This window comes from Chiroxiphia lanceolata, chromosome 6 (assembly GCF_009829145.1).
Source record: "Chiroxiphia lanceolata isolate bChiLan1 chromosome 6, bChiLan1.pri, whole genome shotgun sequence".
NCBI lineage: Eukaryota > Metazoa > Chordata > Aves > Passeriformes > Pipridae > Chiroxiphia > Chiroxiphia lanceolata.
Genome location: NC_045642.1, coordinates 3,690,874 through 3,704,405, shown reverse-complemented (window position 1 = coordinate 3,704,405; position 13,532 = coordinate 3,690,874). Strand labels below are relative to the sequence as shown.

Sequence of the window (13,532 nt, the reverse complement as noted above, 5' to 3'; positions counted from 1 at the left end):
ACCCTTATTCCCTCAGTATCTGCAAAGAACTGTGTTTCTGTTGAACTGCAGTTTTAAACTTTTTTAGTTTCTTATATTACAGGGTCAGCCACAGGATAGGTGCATTAAAGTGGCATATATTTACTCTGTGCTTTTTCACTCTATATTTTCTCAACTGCAGTTGGGTTGTAGAATAGCTGTTGTAGGGAATACTAGACAAATTTTGCAAGTGGTCAGTAACTACTGAGTTTGGTGTTAGATTTCTTGTTTTCCCAAAGGTTTAAAATATGAGGGAAGAGATTGCTATGTGGAGATTAAACATAGTGTTGATAAGTGATGGCAGGTTGCCTAAAAACGTTTGTTAAAAGCAAATTGCATAGTTGTAACCAATTTCACAAAAAAAAATCATCAAACCAAGTGTTTGATTCTTTTAGTTGGCTCAAAACCATTTTGAAAATGTATTAATGAAAGATACTCATTAGACTTCTCAATTGCAATATGTGTTCTTACAGTTAGTTTTCAAAACATCATTCAAACTCTCTCCTCTATGTATTTAACTTAAAATATATAATTTCTGTTTTGCTATGTAGGACTGTGTAGGGGTTGCATGTTGACACAACTCACTGGAGTGTGTGTTTTGATTTTGGGATGCCTCCACTGCCCAGTTTTAACTGACAGAATTTTGGGAAATACCTGAAGCTGTTCACAGGAGCTTATCCTTAGGAACTTGAGTAAAAATATTTTTCTATGTTTTCTTTCTTTTGGCTCAACAATTATTTCAAAGGACATTATCCATTTTAGAACATAACAAAAAGAAATTAATGTATCAGTGTAGAACTCTCGCTCTCTGTCATCCCTGGACCTCTGATTAAGGTGGTCTTTATGACGTAATAATTACTGCCTCTTGATTAGATACTCAAAGTCAGTGTTTCGGGTTATTTCAAATAGAGAAACTTGTTACTATGAAATGGTTATTTATCCTAGTCATTTACAGAAGATACAAAGCCTGTTTCCCTGAACACCGGAGGCAGCAGGGAACAGTTTTGCTTGTAACTGAGTTTCTTTTCAACCCGAGCTTGTCCCCAAAAAATAGTAGTGTGGGGAAGTTTTCTCAGGGTAGCATATAGGGTATTTCTGTTACCTCTCGTTACCAAGTGTATAGATGCTTGACTGTGGTCTGTCTGCTTGGAGCTTTTAGCTTTTTGATCCAAGATGTGGCTTGATTGTCTTGTTTTCTCTGGAAACCAGATTTTTTCTCCTCGATGTGTTTTTGTTGTCACAACCTTGTTTTCCTGCAGTGATCTTATCTTAGGTCTTATTTGTAAGCATACCAGCAGTATTGACCTGATGATGGAAAAATATTTTTATGGCTTAGTAGATCTCTGACTAACATCCAGAAAACATTGTGCATCAATAAAAGTAGTCTGATAGGTCAATAAAACTTTGTCAAAACCTTCTCAATCTTTACTCAAAAAGGCATATTAGAGGCAAGGCTGTAATTCACTTGGGAATGAGATTCTCAGCATTGAGTGATACGACTTTACTGAAGGACTGGAAGAGTCACTGTTTACACTGTCTGATGCTCATTTGTCATGAAGGTCTGTTGGTGTCTCCATAGTTTTGGGGTTTTTTTAACTCCTTGGCCAGGTTAGAATTTGGAACTTACCAGGCTTTTCTGGAGTGCTCTTGGTCTCAAAGCCAACATAGGTGCTTTAGCATTGTTTTACTGCTTTAACACATTGTATTCTCCACTGTGTTGGTGAAATCTGTTCTGAGTTTAGACTAGAGAGGAAAAAACCAGAATGGCCTAGCTGTTATTCAGATTATATATTTCATAATGATAAAGCCCAATACCTTAATTTTGTAAGCATATTTGACTTTCTTTTTACTTCACAATCTATGTGTGAATCTATATGAAGAGCATGCTACAGGACTCATCCTTTTAACTATTCAGAACAACCAGTTTCCTAATCTTGGAGTAGGAGAGAAATACTGGTGCAGTGAGAGGGAGGTTATAATAGGTGGTTTTCAGTGGGTTTTCATGGCACAGGCTTTCCATCATTGAATTGGTACATATTTTGTTTGAGTGCACTACAGCTGACCTGGGGAGAATCCCTCCCTTCCGTGACAGGGATGCAAGGAGTCCCCAGTTGAATAACTTTAACACAGCTGTGGTTGCAGTTACTCAAAAGCTCTATTCTGGGTCATTTCTCCAGGCTGTCATGTAATAGAAAAGCACAGCTGCCTTGGGCCCAGGATCTGAGGCACTTCAGTCTTTCTCATTTGACAGCAGAAAGCAAATAAAGGTGAGCATGGACAGGATTTCAGGGGTGAAACTGGAGTGGATACTCTGTTATTAGCATCTTCCAGTTGTTTATTTGAATACTTTGAATTTCTGGGACTCCCACAAGGCTTTTTTTGTTAAAAAAGCAGTCCAGCATTAAAAAGCTCTGTAACTAAAATTGTAGGCACACTGCTTTGTATGTGAATATTTTGTATCTCTTGGATATTGGAAGAAATTCTTCCCTCTGAGGGTGGTGAGGCACTGGGCACAGAGAAGCTGTGGCTGCTCCATCCCTGGGAGTATTCAAAGCCATGTTAGGTGGGATTTCGAGCAACCTGGCCTAGTGAAAGGTGTCCCTGCCCATGGCAGGGGATTGGAACTGGGTGATTTTTAAGATCCCTTCCAACCCAGACCATTCTGTGATTTCTTTTCCTCTTCAAACTGGAAATCCCACTGCTGAATTAGGCACTGAAAAGAAAGGCTCTTCTTGAGGTTAGGAGTGGGATGGCAGGAGGGACAGAGGAGGAATCCTATGGAGAGTTACAATTAGAAACTATTAGCTATTGGAAAGGCCAGCAGGAAGCATTTATGAATCTTTTTCCTTATCTATGTGTGTAGTAGAGGAAGAAAAATATTCCCTGCCTGGTTGTGCTCTGCCTCTGTTAACAGGGAGCTTCTGTGGAAAATACTGTTCAGCTACACAAGGAGTGAATTTGTCATGCAATTCCCTCATAATGTGTGTGTGTTTACTGAGGGTCCTGGGAGCCCTACAGGGCAAGGACTGAGTTTTATGCTTGTGGGTTTGCACATCTGAAAGGCTGTTTTCTGATGTATGATTCTAGTTGCAGTTAGATGTGTGGGTTATTTTGGAAGCTTATGCTAAAATTTGATATGTAGTAAAATGCAGTTACAATGGGCTAAATATTCTCAAGTAGAGCAAAGGTGTGATGGCAGCTTAATTTTTTTGCCTTGCACTTTCAAGCATGCTAGAAATCCTAAATATAAGCTTGTTCCTCTTGGTAAATGCTTGAAAAGGAGTAGAAATTCCCATAAATGTATATATAAATCATAGATTTTTTTTTCTTGAGTGTCATTATTATTCCTTTACCGTATTTACATTTTCCTTTTTTTTTTTTTTATAGGCAGTTGCTGGTTACTTTGATATATTTTTTGAGAAGAACTGTCACAACAAGGTATTTGGGGTTATGCATTTTGAAAATGTCTTTGAGAGGTGAGGGTGGTGTATTTTTTTTCTACCTCAAGGTGTTTGGCAGAGAATCTGTTTTGCTGTAGCAAAGACTTCATATTCATGTGTGTTTGGTGAATGATTGATGTGGTGTGATATCAAAAAGGTTGTTCTTAATCAAACTCTTGAACTCTTCCATTGCAGGTCTCGTTTTCAACTGGTCCCCAGTGTACCAAAACACACTGGAAACAGACAGTTTTTCTCCTGGAGAAACCAATTCCTGTAGAAGCAGGTATATTTAAATTCAGTTCTGGTGCAACAATGGTTGTGTTACACTGCTGTTACCATTAAATTTACACTTGAAATACTTTAAAAACTATATAAATGTTAAAAAGAACTAGTAAATAAATACTTCAGCTACTGTTGAAGAAATTTTTTTGTCTCAGCAAAGCACCGAAGGTATCTATCTGTACAAAATTAATGTTAAAACCACTCATAAATGTATGCATAAGTATGTAAGTGGGCATATATCTTCTGCTTGTATAGCTCTATACTGTAACTTTGGTGAGAAAACTTCTATATCAAAGCATTTATGAGGCAGAAAAATGTAAGACCAGTACACTGCTATTAATAGTCTCCTAATTTTAACATTGCTAATATTCCAAAGTATCAAATTGGTCAAGTGACTGCACAGTATTTTCCTTAGCAGTCCTGAACTATTCTGTATTTGTCAAATGCATCATGAATATACGCATGGCTTGTACCTGCCACTGGGGGATTCCTCTGTAAATTGAAAACAATTTTAAAGAACTCACAGCCATGAACTTGATCCATTTGAAGTATCAAATATGTTGGTTTGGTACACTGTAAATTTTTATGAAATGGTTAAGTACTGTAATAAGTTTCACCTGGAATTTGATGCAAGTAATAGGGATAACATAACATTCAGATAATAAATTGCTGAAGTAGGGTTTTGAAGACTAAAGTGATGCTTGCTAGTGGTTTTAATTAATTCTATTTGGAAAGTCTTAAATGTACATTTTTATACAAGTAGTCAAATATTTCTTGCTTTATAGGCACAAATATATTCATGACCATCATAGAATAGCAGGTCAAGAATTAAAAGTCTTGGCCTTGTATTCCTATAGAACTTTCTTGCAGACTCTCCATAATCTTTTTATGATCAAAGGAGGTGGTTACATTTTTATGCTGTTATTTTATTTTTGTCCACTTAGCAATTAGATATTTACTCACCACTGTCGAACTCTTACCCAGTGGTGAATTAGTCATCTTTGAGGGCCATTTTTCTTTACAGACTAGCAGGACCATGGGAGGAGCTCAGAATGGGGCTCATTTCTGCTGGTTGGTTAATGAACTCATGGTAATACATGGCTCTGACCTGAACAGTTTATAAGTAGATCAGACATATTGGGGGGAAAGCATGCAAAAAGTTATGTGGATGCTGCATAAACACTTGAGGTCAAAAGGCTTAGAGGTGCTATAGAGAAGTATTGACATAGATGGAATATTGTCTCTTTTAACATACCTAATGATCAGTATACAATGGTGAGAGCAGCATCTGCACTCAATTAAACTGCTTTTACAGTTACCTCTTCCAGCTGTCAGCCATGGCAACCAGGAGCTTCCTTCCTAAAGGCACTGTGGTCAGTGTTATCTGACAAATCATTTCTGTCTTTCATGCTTCAACTTTATATTCTTAAATAATTTTTATGTGCAATTTCTTTGGCCCTGTCACTTCTAGGGATACAACTGTACCTTGATGCATTTGTACTTGGCTTGTGTTCTCTTCAGATTCTCTTTCTAGACAAGGCTGACTGAGGTCTCCTTTGCTGCTACTCATTAAATTTCAATGTCATAGAGTGCAAAGTGAATTTTTTTTAAGTGCAATGACATTTGTTAAAATATGCATATTACATAGATCCTTTGACATTTACCAAATGTGTGAAATTACTGGGAGGTGGTGCCTCAAACTCAGATCTCTGGTCTAGGTGCGGTGACTTTCTGAAGACAACTGCAAAAACAGTGTGCTTTGAAGCAGTGAACACGACCCAGTTGACCTTCAAAATCACTTGTGCTATAACTCTTTTCCTTTATTTTTATTAGTTCATATTTCTTGAAATTATTCCCATAACAAATCTTGTTACAGCTATGTTTCTCTTTCTTTCTACCTGTCCCCTTCTCTTTGTAATTGAGTTCCCCTTTCTCATCCTTTTACCATTGTCTGGTTTTATACCTTATGTAAAATTACCACTTAAATCTAGGATTTTCTACCTATTGCTTTTAGTGTTAGAGAAGATTCTGAGAGAAACTCTTGGTGTAGCTTCCTTTTCTTTTTTAATCCGAGTTTTAATTTCTCTGGGATATTTGGTGTTCACAGATGGCACAAACCCGTCAGGGTGGAAGGCACTTCCTGATACAGGAACGTCTTAATTTAGGTGATTTTCTTGGAAAACCATTCCCTCTGACATTGATCCTTCTCCTTGTTCCAAAAATCTCTTTCCCTTAAGACATGTTTGAAGTGCAGATTTCCCTATTTTTCTTTTTTATCTTTTTTTCCTTGTCAGAATAGTGACTTGAATATTCATCTTGATAATTTGTGGTTAACCATATTTTTTGTTTCTTCAGTCTTTCCATTTTATCAGCTGAATAAACTGTTCAAACTTATTTTGCAGTATACTTAATTTATATTTATATTTGCACTTCCAACTGTTTCTTATCTGCCACTTGTTAATGAACCAACAATGCTTGTTACTATTTTTGCTGTACATTGCATCAGCCTCCACACTGAACTGAGCTCCACTCCAGTTTTGGGGAAACTTTGTCTTCAAATGGACTTTTCTGAATGCAAGTTAATGGAAGACAAAAGTAACTGTATTAAATTAAAAACATTTGCGTCATTTGAACATTTCAGCTTTACATCCATCCCTCTGCTTACCAGTACTCATCAACCCTCCATGTAAATTCTTATAATCAGAAAAATATGTATGGCAACAGGAGAAACAGCAAAGAAAATGCACTTGTGACTAAATGTGTTCATAGAATCATTTAGTTTGAAAAAAGTCCTTTAGGACTGAGTTCAGCCATTAACCCAGCACTTCCAGGACCACCACTGAACCATATCATTATCTGCCACATCTGGGTGGCTTGTTCCAATGCTTGACAGCCCTTTCCATGAAGGAATTATTCCTAATGTCCAATCTAAACCTCCCTTGGTGCAACTTGAGGCCATTTCTTCTTGTCCTGTGGCTTGCTACCTCTGAGGAGGGACCAACTCCCACCTGGCTATAACCTCCTGTCAGGGAGTTGTAGAGAATGAGAAGGTCCCCCCTGAGCCTCCTTTTCTCCAGGCTGAGCCTCCCCAGCTCCCTCAGCCACCCGTCATCACACTTGTGCTCCAGACCTTTCCCCAGCTCCATTCCCTTCTCTGGACATGCTCCAACCCCTCAATGTCTTTCCTGTACTGAGGGGCCCAGAATTGAACACGGGATTTGTGGTGTGATTTTGTCAGTGAACAGGGGGGTGGTCACTTCCGTAGTCCTCTGGCTACAGTATTGCTGATCCAAACCAGAATGGCAAGCTCTTTTTTTTTCAATAAATAAATAGAAATTATATGATTTGAATCTTGCAATAATCTTACCAATGTAGCCATGGTGGCATTTGCTTTTAGCATTTTAGTAGGTTGTGAAAGAGGAATTGGCCTGATATAAAATGTATTTTAAATGTTTTCTTGTTTTGAAAGCATCTTTCAGACAGGGCAGTGGCTGTTTTTCCCCAGTAAAGAAAAATGGTTCCCTCAGATTTTTAATTCTGAGAAAAACAGTAAGGCTGACTAAAAGTCTCTATCAGATGCTTTATAGCTTTTGGGGCTATGCCTGGAGTGGTTATAAAGCCCTGATTGTATTTGGATTTGCTCTGTAAAAGAAGTTGAGCTTACAGATATCTGAACCTGTTGGGTATTTAACTGGAAAATGCTCCTTTATGCCGTGGCAAAATTGTTTTGTTCTGCAGTGTGAACCAGCTAATTTTCTCAGCTGTTTGAGGCCAGGTTATTTGTTGTAAAAATAGATCTATTTTCTCAGCCATAAAAAAGACTGAATGTTTTGAGCCATTCTAATGATTAACAGAATGAAGCAACTGCAAGCCAAAGGATGGGTCTTGCAGCTTTGTGTGAGTGGGGGGTTTCCATGTTCTGGAAAGCTGGTTTTCCTCCTCATAGACTGTGACAAGAGACTTGAAACTGAGGTACAGTCAAGTAGAACAAAATAGCATCAGCGTGTAGGGTATGTTTTAACTGCTTAGCAACCAGTAAAATTAAAGAAACTGGAGAAAGAAGCCATGTATTTTATTGCCAGACAAACTAGGTTTTCTCAGACAAACAGTATTGTGTTGTAGATTCCATACAGACTACAAGGCTTCTCTTACCAACCATTTTAATAGCTTGAACTAAAGAATAGTCTTTATTTGGAAGATTTGAAATTGAGATGCCAAAGCAGTATCTTTTTCTTATTAATGGTCTAAAAATGGTCTTATTAATGGTCTCTTCCTTTTGTCATTTCTTGAAATATTCCTGCTAAGTAAACAAAAAATTACATCATTTTCATTTGGTTGTCTCAAGAATTTACTAAATAAATAAAATGCTTACAAAAATTATTTTGGAGGGACCACAGAATCTTTTCAGTGCATTAAGTTAAAACCCAGATCTGTATGCAAGTGAATTCTATTAGCAGTAAAACAGCATATTGTCAGCATTTCGTGTTCTTGATATTGCCTTGCAGTGAAAATAAAACCTTGATTTGTTTTTCTATGGTACTAAAAGAGGCTAACACAGTGAAGCTAAGCAGAACTCACATGACTAAGCCCCTCTAAAATCCTTGATTATCTTTTAACTCCCCAGTCTCCATAATTGGAAAGCTGTTTGTAAATTTACAAACTCAAAGAATGTTGATTTGTCTACCTAGACAACATTATTAAAAGTAGGAAAACAACGCTGGCGCAATTAATCTGTCTGAATGTTTTGATCCTACACTGAAATACTTCAATATTGTGCATCCCAGTTGGATAATTTGGTTCCTAATTAAGATTTTAGTGTCTATTTTGCCTGTCTACAGCTGCAACATGGTGTCTGTGAAATGCTGTCACTTGTTTAATTTACAAGTGGCACCTCCAAAAATGATGTTGGCTTTTAAAATCTAGTAATAGTTAAAACTTGAATTTTGAGGTCGCACTAAATCTGGCATGTCATATGCTGTATTTTTTTAAAATCTGCAGTTTAAAATGATCCTACTGACTTTTCAAAAACATTTCTAAGTGTGTGTTTCAGGCACTAAATTGAGAGAATCTCTTCCTGTGACTGTTCTATCTCACTGAAAGATAATAGAAATTCTGTATCTAGACAGGAAAACTTGGATAGACTTCTTGTGCTGTTTTATGTGCCTCCCTTAGCAAGGTCTGCAGCTGCAAGGGGATATGGCTCAAGCAGTGATGACAGTCTAGTTTTCTCTGAATTTTGTCACTACTGATAAGAGAGAAAGCTTGGGATGAGGCTATACAGTTTAGGATCTCTACTACAAAAAGTAGTGAATTAAGACTAGTTCTAGGTGAGCGAGTTTGGCCACTGCAGCTGTACATTTTGGAGGACCTGGCCTTCATCATTCCCTGTGGCAGCTCTTTCTAGTACCTGAGCTATCTGGGAATCTCAGTCACAGTGCATACACATTATCCTAGGCAACCATACAAGCCTGTCTTGCCTTACTCAGGCAGTGCAGACTTCTTTGCGGCCTGGTTCAGAGTGTGTCTTGGGGAGTTGGAACATGACAATTTGTTACAAAAACTCTTCTGAGAATATACTCAAAGCATGAACTGAAAAAGCAAAACCTCAGCATAGTTTCAGAAGAGGGTGAACAGTGATATGGAACAGAAAGGAGATGGCAAACAGCTGCCTAGTTTATGAAAGTAGCCAGCCAGGAAGAAGGGTATCACAGATCAGATGGATAATACCGAAATACTGCTCAGAACAGAAACTGCTCGTTGGATCACATTGGGCTGGAGGTTCAGGAGAAGTGGCCAAATGGGAAGGTGACAGTCTGTGCACAGCTACAGGTGCCTGCAGTTTAAGAAGGTGAATGGGAGGATTAAGGATAAGTTACTGAGTTTAAGAGAAGTGCTCTTGGTCCCCCCCCCCGACTATTTCAGTTGTTCTTTTTCGTAAGATAGATGGGATATGGAAACCACTTTCTACTCATCTCTTTGAGAGCAATGCTTTTGAGACTTGCTGTTTTTTCTGTTGCATGCTAGACCTCAGTGTTGCATTAGATGGTGGGTCCAGTTAATCTAAAGTGGAAAACTTAATCATGTTTAAATTGTCAGCCTCCAACAAGGGCAACCTTATTGTGAAGAGTGGTGTCGTATCTTACTGTTTGGTGGCTGTGAAGGAAGTGGTTCTTTAAGGTGTAGGGGATCTGCAAAGATGCTTTTCACCAGAAGTTCAGTAGTTAAGGTGTTTTTAGCCCAGATCCACTGCACTTTTCTAGCAGCTCTCTTTGAAACAGTTGCAGTGAGCTCTTTCATAAGATTCTTAAATATTAATGGGGTTCAAAATAAAGAATGATTTGAGAGCTGTGTTCTTACTTGTCCCTCTGTTGGCTTCATAAAGCTCTTCCCTGGGAAGAAAAGAAGGAAACCTGAAAGAACTTCGTTGCTGACTGCCTTTGGAAACTCTCTCAGTCCTTTCTGTGATCAAAGAGGGAAGAGACACCAAGTTGTATTGAAAGGCAGAGCAGTTCTTCACATTACAAGCTCATTGCCATGGGTCATTTCAAGCTTTAAGTAGATGTTATGGATATTTATTCAGGGGAGACTGGGTAGAATCTTCGGGTTTGATCAAATCCTTTCTACACTGAAAAAACATGATTTTTTGGGCCTGAGCAGTCTTAGTGATGGGGCTTTTGCACTGACAAGTACCTTGGCTCACAGACTGCAGGCCTGCCCTGTGTGTGATTGTATTGCACAAACAGAAGTGACAGATGCCAATGCTTACAGTTCTACTGATGTTAATAACTGATTTGAGTTTGAGCACATGTCCAGGGTGTTCTCTAGAGCCTGTAACGAAATGTGGTTTTTTTGACGGTGGGACAGTATGGACACAGGGATGTATTTTCTCCTGTAGTAGGAAGCTGATGCAGCATTTCTTCTGAATTCTTCAGCTTTTTCTATTTGGGGACAAATTTCAGGCCTCCCCGAGGGGTAATAAAAATGCAGGAGGAAGATTATAATGGATTCAGTTTTGTCCTAATCAAACTGCAATGGCACAGTGTGGTTTACTTGCATTCAGCTGAGCGTGATAAGAGCAAGGTGATGCAGCTGAGTCCCAGTCCCAGCTTCCTCCAGGCCGATCCTGGGACAGCAGAATGGGGGGAAAAACATCCGTCATTTTCTATCTCATGACATTGATTAATTGGTCAGAACTGCCTCTCTGTTACTCGGTTGCACTGCTGTTGTTTGCTTCAGCCCTCAGAAAAGTCTTATTCAGAAAGGCAGATTTAGTGTGGTTATCACATAAGAAAAACGGAATGGAATGCTTTGTTTCATTAACTGCCTCTACAAACAGAATCTGAATGTTCTGTTCTATGAAGTCAGCTATAATTTATGGAATTATGTTTAAATTTTTGCTTCATTTATAGTGATGTATTAATGTTTTAAATTGGAAGATTGAATTATAGATTAATTTAAATCATTGAATTTTGGTTCTCAGAGACTCTTTAGTCTTACTGAATTGTTATCACAGGATATTAAAATAAATAAATCATTTTGTATCAGTTTTGAAAATCTATATGTTCAAACTGGGTTAAAATTCCTACCTGAGATGAAGCTATAATGCCTTTTTTTTAACCTTGTCCTTCTGTCTGTCAAATCTCTATTTAAATAATCTGTGAAACCATTTTCAAAATTCTTCGCAAATTGCATTGTGTTATGTCAGTCATTTGACTCCTAATAACAAAGCTACACAGGAATTATAGTGGAATCTCCAACTAACTGTTAAATGATTAAAAAAAATTATCAAAGAATATGGGTTTTTTTGTGATCCTTGGTACCAGTCATTCTTGTTGATAAGCTTTCTTTGATATTTATGCTGCAGCCTTTGACAAAATATCCTGAACTTATAATGTGACCGTCTGTCAGTTTACTGTTTGTGGATGTGACTGAGAATTGTGCCAAATGGAGAACTCTCAAATCCTTCCTAAATTTGAAATTAGCTTAGTTATGAAATTGCTGTTTGTTTTCATTTTTGCTATAAGCTTTTTAGCAGAACATTAACATTTCACAGTAGGTAATGAACAGTGGGAAATACTTTGGATTGAGTGAGATAGAAAAGTAGTAACAGTAGCTATGGCTGGTGTGAGGGATGAAAAGAAATGGGGCAAAGGAAACCTGACGGAAGAATAACACAGAACTACTGCTGTAGGCTGGGATCATGCCCTCTTGTAATGAGTTTGGTAGATTCATCGGTTTAGATGTAGTTCTTGTGGGTTTAAAATGATGGTTTGAAGAAGCTCAGTAGGGGGCTTCCTAAATGTACAAATTTACATATTGTGTATTTGTGTTTTGTTATATTGTATTTTCCTAAATTTGCAAATATACCTTAAATTGAAGGTCTTAATAAGGACTGAAAATAAATTGAGATTATTTTCTTCCCCTTCTATGTGAAAGCATTTGCTCTGGATGTAACTGAAGGACATACCTATCAGGTGTTATGGTTAAGAGAACCTGACACTTTGTAAAACAAAACTTGCAATTAATAATGTCTATACTTGAAATGCCATGAAGATTTCTGTTAATATTTTCTACCAGATAAAAACATTATCCAATTAGAGCTTAAATTAAATGCAGCACAAATGCAAACCACAAGGCATATACAGCAGAAATAGGTTTTGTGGTTATGTGGTTTTCCTCCAGGGTGGTTAATATAATTTTCCCCAGTCACAAATGAAATATTTGGCATAACAGCTCTTTGGGTGAGCCATCTGAGAAGTGAAGCATCCAACAGAACTCAGCACCTCACCAGGTTTAACTGCAGTTGGTTTTACTTGCTTAGGGCTTTGAAAACTTAAAGGAAACCTTTGCAGCATTTTTAATTCTGATTCATTTGGAACAGCTTCTCATGCAACATGTGCATCTTTGCTGTTACTGTGTGTGATTCAGTGCAGTAACCATAATAATTTCCTTTTAACTGTTGCAGGAGAGGCCCTGAGAGGGAAGATCGCAGTCCGCAAAAACAGAAAGGATCCACGGTCCCTCCTCATAACCCTGTCAGTGAAAGACATGCAGCAGACCTACAGCCTCCAGTGAAAAACCTAGGCACATTACTTTGGGAGGTGTTAAAGTCAAATAACTGATTTTAAATATCCCAAAATGGCAAACTCTTGGATTTGCGTGCATGTATGCACACACAGGAATACGAAAAATTTGCCTGGAATTGAGAGAGCACTGTTTGGATGCTTTTGCTCTGGGACGTGGAGGCTGACAAGAAAATGGGATTCTGCTGCTTCCCTTATGTGAGGAAGGCAAGAAAGATGGGTTTGGGTTACATGAGACTACTGGGTGAGAAAAATGAGTGTGAAGTCTTGCTGTGAGGAACAGTAAATATGATCTCTAAATATTGTTTTATTCTTCCACTGGCAAAATCTTTGCATAATGTTTTTTTATGAAAGAAGAAGCTAAATCATGTGCACCTCAACAGTATCTGGAAAATCCTAATGGGACTAATTTTGGGATTCCAAAGACCATATTTTTAATACACTTCTGTAATTAAAAAGTTGTACACAGTTACATTTATCTAAATAAATGAACCCAGTATGATGTAGAATGCAGTTGCCAGTTTCCTTGTTTTCTGTGTAATTGGAAATTCTCCTGTTTATCCAGTGATGGCTTATTTAGTTGTGCCTACAGTTTTTTCTGTACTAGCCTGTTGAGGCATAGGTGGATGGAAGTATGTATTTTAGCAACTTTAGGAAAAATACTGCAAACAAAGAGCAATTGCTGAAAGGGTGGATTTGGTTTGACTTA

The 13,532-nt window shown here is 37.9% G+C and overlaps 1 protein-coding gene across 1 annotated transcript in view; it reads left to right on the top strand.

The window, feature by feature from the left end:
• PRMT3 (protein arginine methyltransferase 3) overlaps positions 1-13,332 on the top strand; it is a 61,028-nt gene extending 47,696 nt beyond the window's left edge. Inside the window, exons 13-15 of the mRNA XM_032691512.1 lie at positions 3,406-3,456; positions 3,654-3,741; positions 12,706-13,332. Coding sequence (XP_032547403.1) covers positions 3,406-3,456; positions 3,654-3,741; positions 12,706-12,815 — 249 coding nt within the window. The 3' untranslated portion in view covers positions 12,816-13,332. The remainder of the gene's footprint in view (positions 1-3,405; positions 3,457-3,653; positions 3,742-12,705) is intronic.
• The last annotated feature ends 200 nt before the right edge of the window (positions 13,333-13,532 follow it).